Consider the following 22,311-nt stretch of genomic DNA (forward strand, 5'->3'; position numbering starts at 1 on the left):
TCTAGAGCTATCATAGTTGTGCTGGCTACAGACAGAGGGCAAGAATCAACCACTACATGGTGTTATGCATCAAGTGGAGCACAGAGGAAGAAACCGACTCCTCATTTTGAATAGGCATCACCTGCTGATGTTTGCATTCAATTAAGTTTAAAATAGTATCTATTTGACCAAGGGATAATTTAATTCATATCATTTGACAGGTGAAATTGTACTTTGGATCTCAAGTTTTTGTTTTGCTTTAGATATTCCATAAGCGGAGTTTACAAAAACGGTAACTAAAGACCAGATGGGACACTGGTTATCAATGACATAATTTATTTAAAGTGTTCCTTAGACTTTTTCAAGAGAAGACTAAGAGCCTCCCACTGCAATGCCTCAATCCCACAGGTAAACAACAGAAGATAACCCATACCTGTCTGAGAGTAGAAAAGGGCAAATATCAGGAACTGGTGGTGTGGAAGGTCTTAGTTTGGCCAGAGCCATGATGTGCTCAAAAGTGATGTCAGTCTGAGTGCTAGCATCCACAAGCCGAACATCCTGAGAGCTACCATGAGCTTTGCTGATCGGGGCTCGTCGTAAAACCTGAACTACAATTGGCTCCTTGGCATTGCGAAAAGCTTCCACTGCCTCTTCGTGAGTGGCCTTCGAGAGGTCCTTCCCATTGACCTAAAGAAAAGGAGAAAAATATACTAAGAATTACTCTCAGGAGAAAAGGCAGCATAAAAATATGGGTGTAAGATATAAGGGGAATTATTTGTGCAATACATCAAACAACATGCTGACATTGACTGGACCTTATTTTGGCATCCATGCAAGAGGGAAGATAAAGCTGGAGGGAGAAATAAATTCTTTAATCTATGCTACCAATTAAAAATGGTTTGAACTCTTCCATAACTGTCCCAATGGAATCTGAATATGGCAAAGAAACTACAGCATTTTAAAAGGACATTTTCAATTTCAGCATTTTCCATGGCATGCAACTGTTTCAAAGGATTTCTGGCACAGCATTGTTATTAATGCAGATGCCAATAAACATGTCTCTGATGTCTAAAAAGAAACAAGGCAAATTTTCAATGTTTTGTCACTTATCTACTGTGGCCATTATACAATCATTAAGACCAAAGATAGGAAGATTTGACTAACACAGTCAGCTGCTGCTCTTTAAGGAAAGAGAAATCCAACTGAAACATACTGAAGATACAATTTGTTACAAACAGACAAATAATAAACCAAACAAAATTATGCTACAAATGCAGCATAGCTTGGCAGAACTACAAGACTGTGGCAAGGTTTGTCTCTGCTACGGGCAAAGCAGCAAATTCCTCCTAGTCTACATGAGGTCTTCTGGTATCAAAAAAGTTAACTGCAAGGCTGAGTGATGCTAAATTCACATGAATTGTGAAGTGTTTAGGGCAAACTCACCAAGTATCAGCACCCTACAAAACATGAGGGCTAATTTGCCAATGACAGTCAGTAGCAAAGCCTGTGGACACAGGGGCTGTGCAACATCCTTACAGAGAAAATAAACTTCGCTGTTTCCAAAGCAATGGGACTGCTGTTGACTGCTGCACAGGACCTAACTGTTGTGAGCTACTGTGGAGACAAGACGATCCTGTGCCAGGGTAGAAAGGCAGGGTTTTCTAGTAGGAAATGTGAATATCTAAGAGCACGAAAGAATCATTAAAATTTACATCCCTGGGAAAATCTCTACACTGGCAGGAAATTAGGATTCTACCGTAAGTTCATGCCCAAATTACTTTTGTTGTACAGACAGTGAAGTTGTAGAAATTCTGCTTAATGAACTAACCCTAAACCCTTCCCAGACATGAGACAGACCTCCTAACTGACTTTTCCCCAATGCCTACAAATACTGATTGAAAACAAACTTGCTTTGCCACATCATTCTTTCATTTAGGAAATTCTTGAAACTTTCTTGTCAAAAAAGGAAAAACAATGCCAGGAAACTCAAAGGACCCATTCAGCAGCCTTCAATATAATTTTTAAGCCTGTCAGCAGAAGCATCTGCAACTAAAAAAAGCCATATTCGAGACAACACAGGCAATCATATTCCTGTCTATTCATGTGAATGGCTATGATACAACTGATCATTAATTACATTTACATATCAATTCAATAAATTTTTAGAGTGTGTGCTCAAGTATAAGGCAGAACTACCTTTCCTCTGACACAGCTTCCAAACAAGCAGCACATTTCTAGCCACAAGAAGACATGCAAAATAACCACACTGTAGTGTAGCCACAAATGAAAAGGTCAATTGATCTAACTAGCCCTGATGCTGCACATGGTAATGAGAAGGCTAGGAATTACCCAAACAGATTTCTATACATAAAAAAGCTCAAAACTCCCTGTACTGAAGGTCTGAGATACCCAGAAGCTAGCTTAGTCACCTAAGTTTAATGCATATGTGCAGTTTATCTGATGACTGAAATCAAGACTTTATGTTAAGATTTTATCATTTAAATTATCATTCATCAAATTATAACCTTGAGTTGGGTTAATTTAAGTACCTGGGAAAATACTAGTGGTATATAAGAGGAAGGACCAGAACAGTGGAAGAACAAGTTACAAGAAAATAAAGGAAATTTCCCCAAGGAGTGAGCTTCTGTAAACCCTCTGAGTAACTCCCATTCTTAAGGCTCCAGGAACAGAAAAATCACTTCCCTGCTGCCCAAAACCCTTTCAATATTTTTAAAGTTTCGGACAACAGGTATGGTGCTTCTCCTAAAAGCAAATGCTTGAGAATAAATACTATACACCACTGAATCGGTTTTTTCCCCTATTCAAGTATAAACCACAATCATTCTGTGTCCCAGTTGAACCACATGGTGATATTTGGCACAAGCTGACCATATCACAGATCTGCATCAGCAAAGCCAGAAGATACTTGGATAGCATACAAAATGTATTATTAGATTTTTTTGGAAAATCAGAAGCTCTGTTTATTTACATCAGTCAATACTTATCACTTATTCTGAGGAAACAGACATAAATTCACAACAATGCCATTTACATGCAAATTTTATTTCCAAAGAATAATATTATTTTAAAATCACGAGTATCAAAAATCACAAAAGATATGCATTTTCATTTATCCTGGGAATCTACGGCTAACCTCTATTTTCATTTAAATGCCTATTTAATTTAAGACTTTAAAAATATCCCATCCTTCATGTTGGTTTCTTATGAAATACAAGCTCTTCAAACATCCAATACTTGTTTAAATTGTCACTTGATGTTCATCAACACACTTGGTTGATCTGCATAAAGGTCACCTAATTTATGAATGCTGCTTTTCTCAGAAAAAAATCTATAGCTGAATTACTCTGTGCTGTCAGTTGTCCTGCCCACTTGGGGCTGAAAAGAGAGAATTTATTTTAAAACCTAAAGCCAGTGCTACAGATGGGGTTGGAAGCCCTCCTCATGTAGCTTCTTTAAGGGTTTTCTGCCTCTTGCATTATCCCTAACTTAACACCCACATATAGTTACCCTGGGAGCTGTAGACAGATGAGCACTTATTTATAGTAAGCCACTTACAGGTTCTTAGTGGATGATGAAATAAATTCCTTGATTTGCAAAGGTTACTTTCAGTGGAATCCAGGGTACTATTTTAAGTGGATAGAGAAATCAGTCACTTTTAACAGTCAACACAAAGACATGGGAATACATTTGTTGTAGCAGATGGGCTAATTAATCCACAAGCAAGTTGTGAATGTTAAGTAAAGAATATATCTTTTCTCATGTAAACCATCCTCCAGCCCTGTTTGATTAAGCTTCTGTTTAATGAACAATTACAGAATCACAGAGTCACAGAATGGTTGGGGTTGGAAGTGACCTCTGAAGATCATCTAGTCCAACACACCTGCTAAAGCAGGTTCATCTAGAGCAGATCGCACAGCAATGTGTCCAGGCGGGTTTTGAATGTCTCCAGAGAAGGAGACTCCACAACTTCTCTGGGCAGCCTGTTCCAGTGCTCTGGCACCCTCAAAATAAAGAAGTTTCTCCTCATGTTTAGATGGAACCTCCTGTGCTTCAGTCTGTGCCCATTGCCCTTCATTCTATCGTTGGGCACCACTGAAAGGAGCCTGGTCCCATCCTCTTGACATCCACCCTTGAGATATTTATAAACATTGATAAGATCCTCTCTCAGCCTTCTCTTCTCCAGGCTGAACAGACCCAGCTCTCTCAGTCTCTCCTTATAAGAAAGATGCTCCAGACCCCTAATCATCTTTGTAGCCCACTGCTGGACTCCCTCCAGTAATTCCTTAACCTTTTAAAATTGTGGGCCCCAGAACTGGATGAAGTACTCCAGATGTGCCCTCACCAGAGCAGAGGGGGAGGAGAACCTCCCTCGATCTGGTGGTCGCACTCTTCTTAATGTACCTCAGGATACTGTTGGCCTTCTTGGACACAAGAGCGTATTGTTGACTCATGGTCAACCTGTTGTCGACCAGAACTCCCAGGTCCTTCTCTGCAGTGCTGTTTTCTAGCATTTCCGCCCCTAACCTGTACTGGTGCCTGGGGTTATTTCTCCCCAAGTGCAGGACCCTACACTTGCCCGTGTTGAAATTCATCAGGTTCTTCTCTGCCAAGTCCTCTTGTCTGTCCAGGTTTTGCTGAATGGCAGCCCAGTTTTCTGCTGTGTCAGCCCTTCCTCCCAGTTTGGTATCATCCGCAAACTTGCTGAGGGTGCACTCAGTCTCTTCATCCAGGTCATTGGTGAACACATTGAACAGGGCTGGACCCAGAACTGATCCCTGGGGAACCCCACTAACTACAGGCCTCCAAACAGACTCTGAACTGTTGATCACAACCCTCTGAGCTCTGCCAACCAGCCAGTTCATGATCCATCTCATCATGCATTCATCCGGCCTGTACTTCCTGAACTTGCCTGTGAGGACGTAGTGAGAGACAGTGTCAAAAGCCTTGCTGAAGTCAAGATAGACAACATCCACTGCTCTTATCTCATCTACCCAGCCAGTCATACCATCACAGAAGGCTATCAGGTTGGTCAAACACGATTTGCCTTTGGTGAACCCATGCTGACTACTCCTGAAAACCTTCTTTTCCTCCATATGCTTGGAGATGACGTCCAGAATGAGCTGTTCCATCACCTTTCCAGGGATGGAGGTGAGGCTGACTGGCCTGTAGGTTTCTAGGTCATCCTTCTTGCCCTTTTTGAAGACTGGCGTGACACTGGCTTTCTTCCAGTCCTCAGGCATCTCTCTTGCTCTCCAAGAATCTCCTGACCCATCCTGTTCTGGACACATCGCAAAGTCTGGGCCACTTATCAACATCTCCCCCAGAATGACAGCTGACCACTGCCTGGATTCTGGCCATCCCCTTCTTGCTCTAAATCCAGCCACATGCAAAACTTCCTAATCATCAGAAAATAAACAAGCAAACGTGCTTTGTCTTTCATGCACAAATCAACTAACATTGGTCAACTGCCACTTCCACGGCAAGCACCACTGTATGTAGGCTTATTCCCACTTACACAAATGTGGACAGTAGAGAAGGAAGGAGGGACAGGACTATGTAACAAAACACTGACTATAAAAAAATGTAGGCAAATGGTTGTTAGGTTATCCTTGTGCTTTGGATTCTAAAATAAATTAAAAAAAAAAAAAAAAATCAGTCCTTCAATGAACACTTCTTCCAGGATTTAAATGCCTGTGACTGAGAAATTAAATAGTCTTGTCTTCTAACACTTTTCTGCCGTTTATAATTTCTTTTAATCCTGGCCAGAATTTTTGCATCCAGACGGGCCAGAAATGTTGCTATGTTTCCTGTACTCTTTACTTCCCCCTTATTAAGACAGAAAGGAAAAAAAGAAACAGGGAAGAAGGGAATAGGGAAAAAAGGAAAAAAGATGTGTAGTCATAAGACTGTAACCATCACAAAAGGTGTCATATTAGCAGCTCATGAGATAACCTCCTATCCTCAGCAAATACCTGGCATATGCAAGTTGAAATTTAAGATCAGCTCTGCTGAAGTAAAATCCTTGGAGATCCCTCCATTTAATCAGTAAGGGCAAAGGGATGAATAACTAGAGTGTTCTGCTAGAGCAGAGGTGTCCAGACACAAGAGTTTCCCAGTAAAATGACAGAGATGCTGTCTGACGTGACAGTGGAGTTCACACAAGGCTCACTGTCCTCAGAGATTTCAACACCCAGGCAGGAGATGCCTCTGACCTGACAGGTGCTAAATCTGCTCTCATCACAGCAGTCTCTTCACTTCCAACCCCTTGCCCCAAATACATCGAGGCTACTACACCCTGAGTGCATCCTTGGATGGCAAACTGGCACAAAGGATTGAACACTGTCCCTTAGTCTGACTAGTCCTTCTTTGGGACAGGAATTTGAACCCTCCCTAACTGCAAGCCACTGAAAAAAGAACAAAACCATACCTACCATCTTCCTCCCAGACTTACAGTGTTCAGCACACACAGACTCCGGAAAACTTCCATTGCTGAGGATCACCGGCTGTGGGGCTCCCCGGGCGGGGCAGGGGAGCACAGGACACATGAGCTACAAGTGACATGCACACTGGAGAGGACACCACAATGGTTCTGCTAACCCCAATGTGACTGCTCATCTGCAGAAATGGTGTTTGACACGTTGACCTTTTAGGTTGCAGTTCAGTACTAAGCTGCATTTCTTGAGCAAGTTAATCTGAAAAGCAGCAGATTCAGCCATTACCCAATAGCACTATCTCAGCCAGGGTTCAGGCAAGTTCACTAAAGGCACCACTTTTATTGCACTGGTTAATGACATTTCCTCTTCCTTAGCCGGATGAGTTAGCGATGCTTGTTCCCATTTGATTCTCTGTTGCCCTGGCTGCCCAATCAGCATCCCTCCTGAAAACTACACAAGCAGCTGAACACACAGGCCCTGGCTGCTTCCCTCAGGCTGATCCACAGGCTTGTAATCAGAATTACATCTCCATTACCTGTAGAGCTGAGGCTTGTCCTGTTTGATAGGTCATGTAGCTGGTTCAGCAACACTGAACAGAGCCAGGCAATGCCCAGCACTGCAGACTTCTGTGCATCTTTCTATGCATAACCAGCACCACTTCAATTTCCCTGTATTTAGCAGAAATCCACTGTGGTCAAAAAGCCTATGACTAAGCTCAGCAGGACAAAATAAATGCTACAAAAAGTGAGAAAACATAAAAATATACCTGTTTCCACTCTGTAAAGCTTTCTTCAAGGGGCAGACAACTCAGTGACTTCCCAGCAATGCTGATTATCTAAACAGCAGCTGTCAGAAAAAAAGTACCCTTCTCTCAATTGACCTCAAGGCGATGCTTCATTTTGTCAGACTTGTCCACTGCAATCAGTGCATCTGTGGGCAGGTCTGACAGCTAGAACTGCTGTCTGTGAAGGACATGACACATCCCCAAAAGACCCCAGCAAGGAGCTGGACACTGCTTGGAAGTACTGTCTGACAAGCTCTCCTAGGAAATTCAAAAGACTTTTAAACTGGATTGTAAAAAGTCTGCCAGGTGGATGTACAGGGAATGAAGAAAGAGCTCGATCACAACAGCAAACTAGTGAGCAAGGTAATTAACACAGAAGTGCTTGTGCAGCTTTGGTTCTCCAACAAATACAAACTGTAGTTCAAGATCTTTTTCTCCATGATTTTACCTTCTCTATCCTGTCACCTCAAGCTAAAACAAAACCACTACTACAAGAAATGTCTCCCAAAACTTTGTGTGCAGAATTGTGTTCTGTGTTTTGAAAGAAAATAAAAATCCACTGTAAGCAAAAAAAATCACTGAATAATTGCCCCCCTCTCCCACCCCTCTCTTTAGGAGGAGGTTTTGGATTTGAAAGTCCAAATGTATTGAATACCTATTTGCATTTAGGGTATTAAATATAGGAAAAGGATGGTGTTTTAGATAGACACCTATAGCCTGCTTCCAGCTGGGTGGGTTAGGCATAACCATCGTTCACGATAAATACCTCTGAGCATTTAAATCTCCTCTAACAGTGTATGGAAAATCAGGCAAAATGTCCACCCTGGGAGACATCTGACATTTCCATGTGTAAAGTCTCTTTGGGGATCTGGTCCCTTACCTTGAGAAGCATTTCAGAAAAGCACCTGGGTCCTAAAATGCCACATTCACACCTCCAGGTTAACTATGCCCACTCCAACAGGTTTAAAAGCACTACCGAGTTAGCAGCTTTAAACTGTGGCCCAAATGTGACCTGAACTCCTGCACCTCCTAACATGAGGCTTGGCAGCCCGCCTAACTGCAGAATACACCCTCCACCTACTCACTGTGTGTTAGAATGATGCCCAGCTCACATCGACCCTTGCAAGTTCTTTAGTGCTGATGTTTGGCAATATCAGAACAGCTCAGAAAGCTCAGCCCAGAAAGCACGGAAAAGATTCACTTGAGTTTTGAAAGACAGAATGTACTATTATCTGCAATTCTCTTGGTTTGTGAGTGAAAACACCAAATTAGATTTAAGAATCACTGCATTAGCCTCACAGTGAGCTGCCTAGAGACAAGTGCTGGTAGATATGCATTCGTGAGCAGCTGTTATGCTCCTTTTCTGACTCTCTCAGTCCACCCAGCAGACATATTACTAGTTGCTATGGCCATCTTTCTTGCATCCTCTTCCAGCTGGTATTCCCAGTCTCATTCTCCTCTGCCTTGCTTTGCTACCTCTGGTCTCTCTCTGCTCTCCTTTCTCTTAGGCTGTCTCCTCTTCCCACTTTGCCCTTTTCTTTCAGTGTGGACCATATTTTGCTCCCCAGGCTTTTCCTTTATCTCATGCCTCCCAACCCAGTGTCTTCCATCTTTCCTTTCCTGAACCCTTCCCCACAAAGATCTCTCACTGTCCTCTCACTGAACCTGTCCCCTTCCCGTGGGTGGGGACGCTGGTGCTTGTCATCCTCCCACAGTAACAGCTGGACATTCTGAACACCCATGACGTCTGTCTTCACTGGCACCTCCCAGTACCAACACAAACACTCAGCCAACCCAGATGGTGATGTAACAAGGCTGGAGTGTATTCAACATGTAAATTGCTTTTAATATTGACAAACAGTTTTTCTGATGATATTAGGATTCTGCCTGAGGGCAATAAAGACTAAACTAGCTGTGGCATACATAAAATATATTGAGTTACTTCTTGATATAATTAGACCATCATTTACTACATTAATCACTGTAAACTTTTTGTATTTGTGGATAGGACATTATATAAACCTCTCATAAGATCTACCACATACAGCAACTCTTTGATGATGGAGAAAAATACATTCAAAGGCCAGTGTGTGTGCTCGGAACAAATAATTTTTCTCTCTAAGCCGCTGCTGTATTCTCCTGTGAACTTCACAGTGCTTCTGCTCTACCACAAACTCACTCTCCCATTTCTCTTCCAGGGTATGTGCTTTCCTCAGGAAAGAAGCACTTCAAAAGGTAGTTGCCATTAAAATTTTAGGAGATCAAATTAATGACATTCTTTAATCATCTGTATTTCCCAAAGAATAATGGAAGGGCTTAATGGCAGATTTCAGGACTGTAAATAATGTGTAGTCACTTTTCTCCTTTTCAGGGAATCATATTCTACATTTCACTAACAAAAAAAGTCTCTGTTTCACCTCTAAAAAGACCCTCAGCCTTCCATGAACTCATCTATGGCTCGCATCACCACATGAATGTCACACTTATCACTGTCATAACAATTCATCCATATACAGATGCCTGAAACTCCTGGTCTCCTCTGAACCGAGTAGTTTAAAAAGATAGATGGCTGCCTTCTGGCTAATTGTGGGAGTTCTTTCATTACTATAAAAAGACTTTTTATATCTCAAGTGACTTTATAAGCAGTGAATAATGAGACTTAAAGTCTTTGGAAAAGAGTCCACTGATCAAATGCTAGGATAACTTATGGGCACAGTGACCTTTTCCTCAGTAAGATACTCCAAACTGCTGCTGTTGGCACATTATTAAAATTCCCCATTTATGGCATGCAGTTAAGCAGCAGACGGATTTTATTTTTTATTTTTAAATTCAATTTAAGGTAGCGCAGCAAGAGCTAGAGCTCTCCCGGGGCTGAGAACTCACTCCTGACACTCCAGCTGTGCAGGAGCAGGACAGACGGCAGCAGCAACCACAGCTGGCTGCTCCTGATTGAGATGCCAGCACCCAGGGCCTGCTTCCCCCATGCACGCTCATCCTCACCCCAGCATGGGAGCACATACCTGCCAGCCCATCCACCAGCAAGCACCAGTGCACTGGGCTCGCTCTTAAAAGCTGCAGAGAAGAGCAAATGACAACAAGTAGCCTCCAGCCTCTCTAGTAAGCAGAGTTTTGCCCGGGCCAGGAGAGTGCTCCACATGCCAGTGTTTCACACTGCGAAACAGCAGTGATGTTAAACCCAAAGTCAGAGCGCTGAGCCTGGTATCAGTCCTGACTGAAACCCTGGCCAGCCCTGGGTGCTGCCACACATCTAGCCCAACCTCATGTCCTGCTGGGGTGCTGAGCATGTGAAGTGCTAAGGTTACAGTGCTCCCTAAAAGCGTCTGTGCTTGCTTTTCTTTAATGCATGTACAACAGACCTACACTATTTTAACATGCATTTCTCTCTGTGTACCTGTTTTAATCGCCATCTTGAAGGAATAGAAAAGGCTCCCCTTCTCTTGAAATACAACTTGGAGGGTTGCTTTCATTATTTTTCCATTCTTCTCTCATGCTGACTCAACACTAATTCCACACTGTTGTTCTCCATTGATTTTCATGGCTTCACTTCAGAAGAAGCGTATTGGCAATTCTTTTGTGTGTGTGCATAAAGTACTTGCAAAAATTCCTTCCAACTTTTTACTGGACTAAATATTTAAAAAATATTTTTCAGGAGCTCACATGCATTTACAGTGGATCGGTCATGACACAGCAACAGATTACAATGAAGTTTAACTTCACCCTGCCCCTGGAACATGGCATACGGCAATTTCCTATATCTCTTTTTCAAATAAGAAAAAAAAGTAAATTCAGAGGAACTACTCATTTGATAAAATTAAGCAAGTGATGGGTCCAACCTGCCATTCAAAAGTCCATCAGATGCTTTTGTAACAGAAAGTTCCCAGTAGCTCTTAGGAAAACTTATTGAGAATTTTCAATTGACCATCAAGAGAGCAAGTAATATTAACAATAGCATGCTTGTACATGTTTAGTTACATACAATGAACACAGAAGAAACTACATGTAGATGCACAGAAAACGGATGTGTGCTGCATATTTGTGTCTGTTTCTTCACTTTTGCTTCTCTCGCTCCTACTTTGATCCTCCTTTAAAGACTAGTCATGTACAACTACTTAATTTTTCTTACGGCACTGACACAGAAATATTTTAAGTTGCTCCTTTCTAAAGTTTAATTGCCAAATTAATTCTTAGCAGGAAAAATGTTAAGGGATGTGAATATTAGGATCAGGTTAATTATGTTGTATTTACACAGCACCATGGCTGTGTACAGGTCTCCAACAGTAAGGGCTGCAGCTTCTTCCTGGTTGAAAATCAATTACAGCTGCTATTTCTGTCTCAGTGTTTTTATGTCTGTTCTTCCTTCTGGAGTATCTCTCTCCTTCCTCTCTCCACGTCTCTGCCACCCCTCACCACTTCCTTCCTCTGTTTTATTCCATCTGTCTCTTTGGCTTGCCTCCCTTACCTTTCTCTTGCTCCTCTTACTTCCTTCATCTTCTTAGGCTTGGTCTGTGCAGTGTCAGCAGCAGCTGCCATGCCTGTGCAGCTTTAGTACTTAACACCTGCAAAAGGAACCTTCCTGTGTATGAAGTCAACTTGTGAAGCCCCTCAATACTGGCTTCAGATGAGAAGGAAGTCACTGGCTTGTTTCTGCAACAGGCTCTCCAACATCAGCAAAGGGCAACTAACAGGGAAGTTCACACAATGCTCATAGTTTTCTTCTTTCCAGGCAGTTCTGGGTGTATGGCAAGACTGTGTCAGAGCTGCTGTTCCAAGTCTCCAAGGCACGGCAAGGCTCCTAAGGACCAAACGGCTGAAAAATATGGCAGGGAGCTTACATGTGGCTTGTAGCCAAGGCTGCGCGGTCCACTGACCACTGAATACACTGCAAGAATCAGATTTGTACCATCGCTTTGCAACACTACAAATATCACTGAAATCCAAGCAGGTTTTGAAGAATGTCTGTGTTAACTATTCAGAGAAAAACCTGGCCTTTGGATGCACATGGGCAGTTCTTACCGCTTTCAGTTGCCATACACTGACATCAGATGGTGCAGTTTAGCACACAGAGCAGAAAAGACCTTTTAACACCAGGAACAGAGTAATTCTTTCTGTTCTGAGCAACAGAGTTATCCTTTAATATGTAATGAGATTATTTGACAGCTTTTTGATTATCTTATGTAAAAGCAGTATGAACAATTTAATTAAAATACTGATATTGCAGTCCACACTTCACACCTCCTATACTTACATCTTTAGAAAAAAACACCTATGCACAAGGACCATATTGTTTTGGTTATACAGTATCAAGCAACACAGAGAGCCAAAGTAAATGGGACCTCATAGATATTGCTGCAATAAAAATAGTGATAATACATCTGTGCTGAGAATTCAGATAACAAATTATAAGGGACATGAATTGAAATAGACATGTCTCAAAATAAAGTTTATGGCGTAAACAGTGAAAATACTTTAACCATGGCATACACTGGGATATGAAGACAAGGGCAATGTCATCACTGTTTTGTCTTAGGAATAAAGTCCTTTTAAAAATGTGGTTTGTTTGTTTGTTTGTTTTTTTTAAATTTATATGACATTACATAAAAGAAAAAGGTAGATACCAGTGAAAGAAGAAATAACCCACTTCATTTTTTACATTATATATTAAAAGAGAAGTGTTAGGTGCACAAATTCCTCCTGGTGATTTCTAATTATATACACAGGATTATTTTATAAAGGGAGATACAAGTTCTATATGTACTTATAAAAAATGATTAACAGCTGATCATCCAAAAATGCTTTTCATGAGGTTTAAAAAAGCATAGTTTGTAAAATAAAAGTTCCTGAACAAAGTCATTTCAGCTAAATCAACAACACTGAAAGGTAACATTACTCAACTTCTTAATTAAACCTCACAGACAGATTTTAATATGTCATATTTGCTATCTTACCATGACTTCTGCCTTGTAATGTTTATTTACACTAAATTCTGCAACCTTCTTCAGGGGGAGGCAAGAAACTGTGGCAAAATACAGAATTTGTATGTTGAGTACAAGTATAAATAGGGAGAATAACGGCTGGAGAGCAGCCCTGAGGACAGGGGCCTGGGGGTGCTGTGCTACAGCAGCTCAATATGGGTCAGCTGTGTGAGCCCCAGCAGCCAAGAGGGCAAACCTCATTCTGGGTGCATCAGCACAACCAGCCAGGAAAAAAAGGTGATTATCCTACTGCATTCAGTGTTGGTGTGGCCCCACCTGGAGCACCGTGTGCAGTTCTGGGCCCCACCATTTAAGAAGGATGTGAAGGTCCTTGAATGTAACCAGAGGAGCTCAACAAAGCTGATGACAGGTCTGGAAGGAATGTCCTGTGAGGAGTGACTGAGGACTCTAAATTTGTCTGTTTTGGAGAAAAGGAGGCTGAGGGGTGCCCTCATTACTCTCTAAAGCTGCTTGAGGAGGGGACATGAACAGGGAGGAGCTGATGTCCCTGAAATCCAGTGATAGGACCTGCAGGAATGGTTCAAATCTGCACCAGGGAAGGTTTAGACTGAGTATTAGGGAGCATTTATCTACTGAGAGAGTGGTGAAACACTTGAACGGGCTTCCTAAAGAGGTGTTCACCACCCCAAGCCTATCAGTGTTTAAAAAGGCATTTGGACAACACCCTCGGTAACATGCTTTAGCTTTTGGACTGCACTGAATTGGTCAGGCAGTTGAACTAGATGTTCTTTGCAGGTCCCTTCCAACTACTAAATATTCTATTCTATTCTATTCTATTCTATTCTATTCTATTCTATTCTATTCTATTCTATTCTATTCTATTCTATTCTATTCTATTCTATTCTCACTGAATCAAAAATATGATATTTCAACATCACAGCTTGTAAAATTTTTATTTGTATTTTAAATAGGAGGCAGGCAGGGAGGAGCAGCATAAGCTTGCAACTGGATGGATATATTATAGCAAAGTGCAAATTTCAACTGAATCCTAATTCTAGATGTTCTTAGAGCTCACATGTACCTAGATCCAAGAATTTCTTCTCGGCTTACTTGTTGAAAAGGTTATGTTTTCGAAAGGCTCAGTTGAAGAACAGAATATTTTTCTTCTTAAATTTAAAATCAAATAGGCTCTTCTTTAAAAATGCACATCATGTAGGACTTAAGAGCAGCTTTCATGTTACTGTTGACAGATATATTCTTTAAGAAAGCCAGGTTCCTTTCAACTTTCATGGTAAGCTAGCTTTACAAGCCAGTCAAATAAAATGTCATAGGATAAAGATATTGGTGAAAAGAACCACAGCTGAAAAGCAGAGGGTGCCAATAAATCAAGAAATGTCTGAAGCCAGTTCAAAATGGAAGGGCAAAATTTAAACAAACCTTCCCCACCCAAGAACAGACAGTCCGGCATACACCATTTCTGGTGATCAATTCTACTATTTGAATTTGTCTTGACACTTGTTGGGCTTGATCGCTGACATGGAACCATGGCAGAAAAGCCAGGCCACTGGGGAAATTTGGCCCGTTTCCACATCTGAGAGTGAATCACCTGATCGCAGGTCTCCAATCCTCATAGCAATGTTGTTTGTTCAAGCATAAACCATTTTGTCTGTTGTGTTTCAGGTCTGCCTCCAAGATTTCAGGATAAAGAAAACTCTTTGTTTACTATTCATACAAGAGACAGGAAATACTAGGTGAGATTCCAACCAGGAATGGCACAGGTAGCTTTTCAGGCAGACAATTTAAAAATAAACCTGCTGAGTTAATATTCATTGGTTTGTTTCTCACTGTGATTACTTTGCAGTTAATTAATGATATTCTGTTAGACAACAAGCGAAATGTCTGAGAAAAGGGACCGCAGATTTCAAATTCAGTGAAAATTCAATATTTACATATGTAAGAGACAAATCTGCTCTTGATGGCGATTCTCAGAGAAGAATTTTGTGAGAAAGAATTTGCATACTGGCCTGGAGTACTTTCATCAACAGCAAAGGGAAATACCACCATGCTCAGCTGTCAGTGCAGAAGTCTCACTAAAACACAGTTAAGGTAGCCAGTGCTGTCTTACACCCAAAACATGCATATTTTTCCTATCTCCCCCTTCCAAACTCAGCCTTAGGAGAACCCAGAAGCAGTGAGGTCAGTTACCCAGCCGTACAAGCTGAACCTCCAGCTTCCTCTTGATGCCTGCTGCGGTCAGTGGCAGCGAGCCACAGGCAAGCCATCACATCCAGTACATCATACAGCTCTGTCGAGCGAGAGAGGGATTACTTGGAGCAGCTTGTGATACTGTGATCTCAGAGAGAGTGATGCTGTCCCATCTGACATCCTCATGCATGACCAGGAGATGAGGTGCACGAATACCAAAAGGGATGCATTATCCTCATTTCACTCTGGGCAGTTGGGGTAGGAGGAGGCACAGAGGTGCTCAGAGGCTGCCAGGCAGGAGATGGCAAAGAGACATCGTGCACAACAGGCTGGGAGCAAACTCAAAGGCACTTCTGGAGCTGCAATCAAAGCCTGGCAGTTAAGTGGCCATTTTTCCCCACCAGATCTTCCCTCCTACTCCAGGCACAGGTTAATCAGCCAGTCTTCTTTAAAAGTTAGGAAACCAATGGAACACAAAACTTTTCCTTAAAAAATTAGGACAGTAAGGACTGGGGGCAGTATCAGCATCATATTGACACAGTAGCCTAACGAGTAAGTCATTTGCCTAGAAACTGCAGAAGGCGAACTCAGCATAACTGAGTATGGAATGATGTCTTTTTCCCTCTGCAAGGGAGCCTTTTCATCAGGTTACTGGACTTTTTGGAATGCAAGAAATTATACACTGATTTCTGAAGCTGCAATTTGAAGTAATTAAATATAATCTAACCATTAAATAGCGCTGGAGTTAAGGAACTAAAGTGGGTAAATGAAGGCTACTCTTAGGAAATGCTCCCCCTGTCCCAGTAAAATGGATACAACAGCTATGTTCAGAAATCTCTCAGTAGCAGAGCAAGTGAGAGAAATAACAGGTCTTGTCTCAATCTCTGGGTCTCTTTTCCTTACTACATTTTGATTACTGTACTTCCTTAAATCATGACTCACTACAGAGTTTCTCACCTTCTCGCCTCAATAGTTAGCCTTCTCTCCTTTCCTCCTCTTTTTTTTTTTTTTCCCCTGGGTTCCCAAGTAAACCTCCCAGTCCTGCTGAAGCCATGGAAATTTTAGAATACATTAGACATGTCATTAAGAATTGGCAGGTTGAAGTTTGCTGATATTTCTGCAAAGGTCACTAATAAAAGTATTAAACTGGATCAGTGCAAAGACAAACCCTTCTGGAGCTCCACCAACAACCTCTCTCCAGCCTTTCACTTTCCCTTTTAACACTACATGTAGCTATTATTCCTCCAGAGTCAAACTCATATCATCCTTACAACTGCTTATCTAACCATTTCTGTTCCAGTTTAGCCTGTATTTTCCCTTATAATACCACATCAGATATTTTTGTTCATCTGAAGTCCAGATAAAGAGGATCTACCACATACTTTTTTGTGTCAAGACAAGGCATTTGCTAATCAAAAAGTCTATCCGGTTAACCTGGCTTTGTAACCATCTACACCTGCCTAGCCTGTGATTCATTATGTTCCACTTATCCTTTGCTTCCCCAATGTGTAATCATCCTTTTCTTCAAACTGTACTTAAACACCTTCTTACACTGTGTATGCTGAACTTGAAGGCTGGCAAATCCCACACTGATTCTAAGCATAGGTACACCATTTAATTTTATTCCACCATCTCTTGCATGCTAAACTAGTTTAACAAATCTCCCTATTGATCCTGGCTACTACTTCTGTCTACACTGGTGTCCCTTGCCATGCAGGTATGCCAGTATAACTACTTCTGGGAGCTGTAGTAAAAAACAGGTCACTGAAAAATCCTGCTTCAGAAATCTTTATTAAAATTTTAGGGTTATTTACCCTGCAGGCAATTGTCTCTTCCCTCCCTGTTGCCTGTGCCCCGCGCAAATCCCGTCTCCTATCCCTTTCTTCTTCAGGTGCTTTTTCCCTCCACTCAAAACATGTACCTGTGCAAATCCTTCTGAGAGGTTTTTAAACCTTTCTGCTTGACTCATGTTGTATCTCCCCAAGCCAAAAGGAAGAAAATCATCTTCAAAAGGGGCAGACTGTGATAAAATCACTACTCTCCATAGCTTGCATTTCATACAACTACCTGGACACAAGGACCCAAACAGCTCCTCAGGCTGAAGAGGAAGAGAGCAATAGTTCTTTATGACTGAACACCTTGCATTTGCAGTTAAAATTCTCTAATGCAGACCTACATTATACTCATGTTTATATTGCAAGAATAACTATGCTGCTTTCAACTTTGCCACCACGCCATACACAAGATGGGGCATCGAGTGGATGAAGCATATGAAACACAATCAAAACTGAGCTGTGATTCCTAAACACACACACAAAAACGTAATGTGACCTTTCAGCCTTAAGAAAATGTACCTTTCTGGGGGTATGCACCTTAGAAGCCTCAAGTGACCTCAAATTTGAAAGAGTAACCCTCAAATGCTCTTCTACAAGGCACACCAACTATCAGGAAAATTCAAACTGAGTTTCAGAGACCTTAAGAGTTTCCCATTTAACCAGACTCAACCTTAACATTAGAGAGACTTGTACTTCACCAAAACAAAGCCAACAAGGACCTCACTTTGGACATCCTTTAGTGTCACAAAGTATTGGTAGCGTGAGAATAAGAAGCAGGTCTCCAGCATTCACTTCCATCTCAGTTTCATCTATAATACTGCTAGTAACCTGCCTCAGCTGCTCACCAGATTCTACAAACAACTCCGACACACACTCAAGAAAAATCTATAATCCGTTTGTATAATTTCTCACAAAACCATGGCTACTTCTGACCATTAACCTCCTGCATGTCCATCTGAAGACGTGGACCAGCTGCTAGTCAATGGGCGAAAGTAGGAGTTCCAGCAACCTACCAGCAGTTTTTGTAAGCTTTAGGGAAGACCAGCCTTCAGATCACTTGGGTGGTATCACCTAGACAAAACTACAGAGCAACCAGACAAACTACTTGTGTAGCCAAATGCTGACTGAGTTGTTGACTTTCTGTTTGGGACACCAATCTCATCCACTCACACTTAAATCCAAAACAGGTGGAAGAAAAGGGAAACAGTTGTGTATCTCCCTCTTCGCAAATGCCAGGAGACATAAAAGCTGGGGAGATACGGGAAAAAAAATTAAAAAGAGAGATGTAGAAATAAGGATTTCCATACACAAAAGGTAGGTAGGGTTATCTAGGCGCATAGCTGCAAATACTTATGTAAGCCAAAATATACAGATCTTGAGTTACTGCACAACTACACTTACTCATATAATTTATGCAGGAAAAAAACTATTAATTTTAATTTGAAATATAGAGCATGGGAGAAGACATTAAGATGAACAAATGTAGGCCCTAGTTTAACCAACTCTTCTCCTTCTGCAGTCAAAGACAAGAGAGGGGCAGAGAGGGCGAGTCAGAGATGTAAACAAGCTCTGAGTAAGCTGAATCACCCTCTGGAAATGTACACCTCTCTCCATTGACAACAGGGATCTAGGGAAATGAGCTGATTATAAGTTTCAGCACCTTGGATGAAGTGTGAATATGCGAAATGGCATGACCTCAGTTTTGGAGAATTTAGAGACAAAGAATCTGGCATTAAAATAAAATGGGTGAAGACAGGAAGAGAACAGATTTTATAAATGCTGAAAAATTATAAATATAATTTTTTATGGTTTTTAGTAATCCATAGCATTCACTCAGCATGGTTTCAAGTTACAGAAGTACAACACAGCAGAGACTCCACCACTTCTTGACGCCTTCTGTGTTGCCATAAGTTAGCTCAAAGATGGTTTTATTTTTTTAGAGTAATATTTCACAGGCTGTTAATCTGGAAAGTGGATTATTGCCTTTGGGTATTTTGAAAAAAAAAAAATATCAAAACCAACCAAACAAAACAAAGACAAAACCCAAACCAAAAACAAAACAGAAAACAACTGAGGTATTTCATTTAGTATGGTGGTTGCTGTGCATGTGCAATCATTTATTTTTCTCCCGTAATATATTAGGCTTCTCAGTACTCAGACTTGCCAAAGTAGCTTCACTAACATAGTTGGCTGTCGGCCTCTCAGAGCCTGTCTTGTCAATTATCTGTGAATTCAGAAGGATCTGCACAAAAGATCACAATGAACTGGGTTTGAAAGAGGTTGTAAAGGCGTGAGGTATTTATCTTGAAGCCTGGAACAGATATGATGGAGATAGATATTGTTCCAACTCCTGCACTCAGACAATGAAGTGTTTTTTCATTTAAAAATTATGTTATAAGAAGTGGAAGCAGAGCTGTGAATTGGACAGTGCAGGACTGAGAATGTCCAAGGTCTGCTTTTATCGCTGACTTTGCACAGACACTTTACTTGACTATATTTTGACTTTTTCCCTGCCTGTTTTTATGCTGAAGGTAAAACAGTCAAGTTCTACACTGAATTAAATAATAGACTTTTTTTTAAATATCATAAAATACAATCATATGTATATATAGAACATAATATTTCTTTTTTTTCCCCCATATATGCAGAGCACCATCACCAAGCATGACACAAGCTTGTTGCACTACACCTCAGAAACACTGCACAACTGAGTTAAGGTTTGCAAAGCACATCTGAATCTCAAAAAAGAGCACAGCCGCAAAGCAAATTGCAGTATGGACAGATGTTCAAGTTTGATAAAAGCTGCAGCAACAGCACAAAGCAATAACTGGTGAAAATTATAACTGACATTTGATCCTTGCCTCATTCGCGTATCTCCAAATGTCACCAATGTTTGAGACCGGTATTGGATGTATTACAAAGAGGGGAATCACAGAACAGTGTTACAGAGGTGGGTAGTTCTCGTGCCAGAGTATCTGCGTTTCCAATCTATCTGACATCTGAAGGACTCCATTTAAGGTCTGGACACCAGTTGGCAGATGCAGTTGTTGCCACAGATGTAAACGGCTTACAGGTACAGCTCCTGGAAAATATGATGGCTGCAAAGAACATCTCCCAGCTGGGAGCACTTCGCATGGCTCCATCCAGCTCTGCTGTCATGCATTCCCTGTGTGGCAGGCTGGCACACAGCTGGCACACAGCTGGCACCAGGAACAGCTCTGCCCTCGGGTTCCTGACTCAGCTTCAGTCACACAGGGGCACAGGCAGAATTTACCACAAAACTGGCGTCTCTGCATACTCAACTTGCACACTGTAGCACATGGATACAGCTGGGTCAGGAAACTACTACGTTGGTTTGCTTTTAACTTGGGACATGTAGCATCTGTTTGTTCGTGCTTGGAGCCTGTCCTTTGTCATGCTGCATGAGAAAGGCTTTTAAACCATTGTTCATAAGACATTTGACACATTCAGAAATTCCCTTCTGTGTCAAAAGAATGGACTGGAGAATTCCCCAGGGTAAAGGGAAAAAGCTAGAATGTATGTTTCTGTCTACACTAACTAGCCCCATGGAACACATATGCAAAACAAAGTTTATGACATGCAAAATTAAATTAATTTAAAAAAAAAAAAAAATTGCAAGAAAAGTTGGTGACCAGAATGTTGTTGCCCAAAGTAGGAAGATATTTATAGACCAAGATGTGCAAAACTGGAACATTGTTTTTGCCAAGTACAAATTAAGCTAATGTACCGTTAAAAGCTGGCGGCTCATATACATTAAAACCATGCGATTAGGACACAGACTGTGCTATGACAAACTATCTGTGCAGAGACATGATAGGGATGATCCAGCATCCAGCTAGGAACTCAAACATCAACTTGCTACTTCTCCTGTGGTATATTTAGAATGAGCTTTCCAAAGGTGTGCTTTCTTCTTGGCGAAAGGAATTAACGATGGGTAAAACAAAGCAAAAAGGTATGAAGTGTAACGAGATGTGAGGCAATACTTCTGGAGACTGTATATATCATTTTGTTATGAAGCACAGCTGTTCCTTATGTTGGATCTTATATTCCTCACTCTGCAGCAATTTCATCAAATCTGTCCAGCAGAATTTTTCTGCCTTCAGAAGAAGGAAAAAAAGGGAATAAGATAGAAGAGCAGCTTATATTCCAGAATGGTGTAATTGTAAACTGAAGTTCCATCAAAGGACATTCGAGATTATCTTAATACTACTTGTCTCCACCTTCAACTACAAAATTGAACATCCTTTCATGCTGTCTCCACCTCCTTCTCCTGTAGTCTCTCTCTAACCTTACTGTTAATAATTATTTTTAGCACTAAAAAATCACTTGCGACTTTGTCCCCTCTTGTTCCTGGGGAACCACACAGAAAACAAAGACAAAAGAAAACAAACAAGAATTAAAAACCTAAGCCAAACCAAACAAAAAACCCAAACCCACCACCACCACCAAAACAAACAAAAAGTCAACAAGGCAACAGAATGCTACTGTGTGATCACATTCTGTGGTAAGTGCTCACATCACTTGAGGCTCATGGGTCTGATAAAATGAAAGCCTCACAGATGTAGTGTTCACTAGGAGACAGATGATCCAAATCCAAGGTCCTCCACAGTCTGGAGGGCTCAAACCTTGATGGAACTTTGCACTAACCATGGGGCCATAAGCTGGTGTGCACTGGATAGCTCTGCTGCCGGTAGGGGAAAAGGACAGACACTGAAGTGGTTGGCTGGGGACACAAGACGAGGCACCTCCATGAGTGAAGTGCACTTGGACACGGCTGCCCTAATCCCCTCCTCACTCACTGCGGCGACTTGTAGGGCTGCCTTTCCAGTCTCTGCAACGACGTGCTCCAGCCAGTGACAATGCACTCCTGACCCAACCCCAGACTTTATTTCTGTAATTTTTCACTAGTGTGACATAAGGAGTCTGCTACTGCCATGCACACCCCCCCCCCACATGGATCTGCCAAAAACCCCAGCCATTTGGGCTCCAAAAGACAAACACTCTGTCCCCTTTAAGAAAAGTTTCACTATTTGCAAACTAATTTCTCCGAGATCTCAGCTGAAAATAGTTCAGCAGTA

General features: G+C 41.5%; 1 protein-coding gene across 3 annotated transcripts in view; it reads right to left on the bottom strand.

Annotated features, from left to right (window-relative positions):
- The window catches only part of PDZRN4 (PDZ domain containing ring finger 4), a 252,875-nt gene that overhangs the window by 48,788 nt on the left and 181,776 nt on the right, over positions 1-22,311 (bottom strand). For all 3 annotated transcript variants that reach the window (XM_065853911.2, XM_071803094.1, XM_065853921.2), the window contains one exon: positions 413-666. In XM_065853911.2, coding sequence (XP_065709983.2) covers positions 413-666 — 254 coding nt within the window. The remainder of the gene's footprint in view (positions 1-412; positions 667-22,311) is intronic.

Source organism: Patagioenas fasciata, chromosome 1 (assembly GCF_037038585.1).
Source record: "Patagioenas fasciata isolate bPatFas1 chromosome 1, bPatFas1.hap1, whole genome shotgun sequence".
Classification (NCBI taxonomy): domain Eukaryota; kingdom Metazoa; phylum Chordata; class Aves; order Columbiformes; family Columbidae; genus Patagioenas; species Patagioenas fasciata.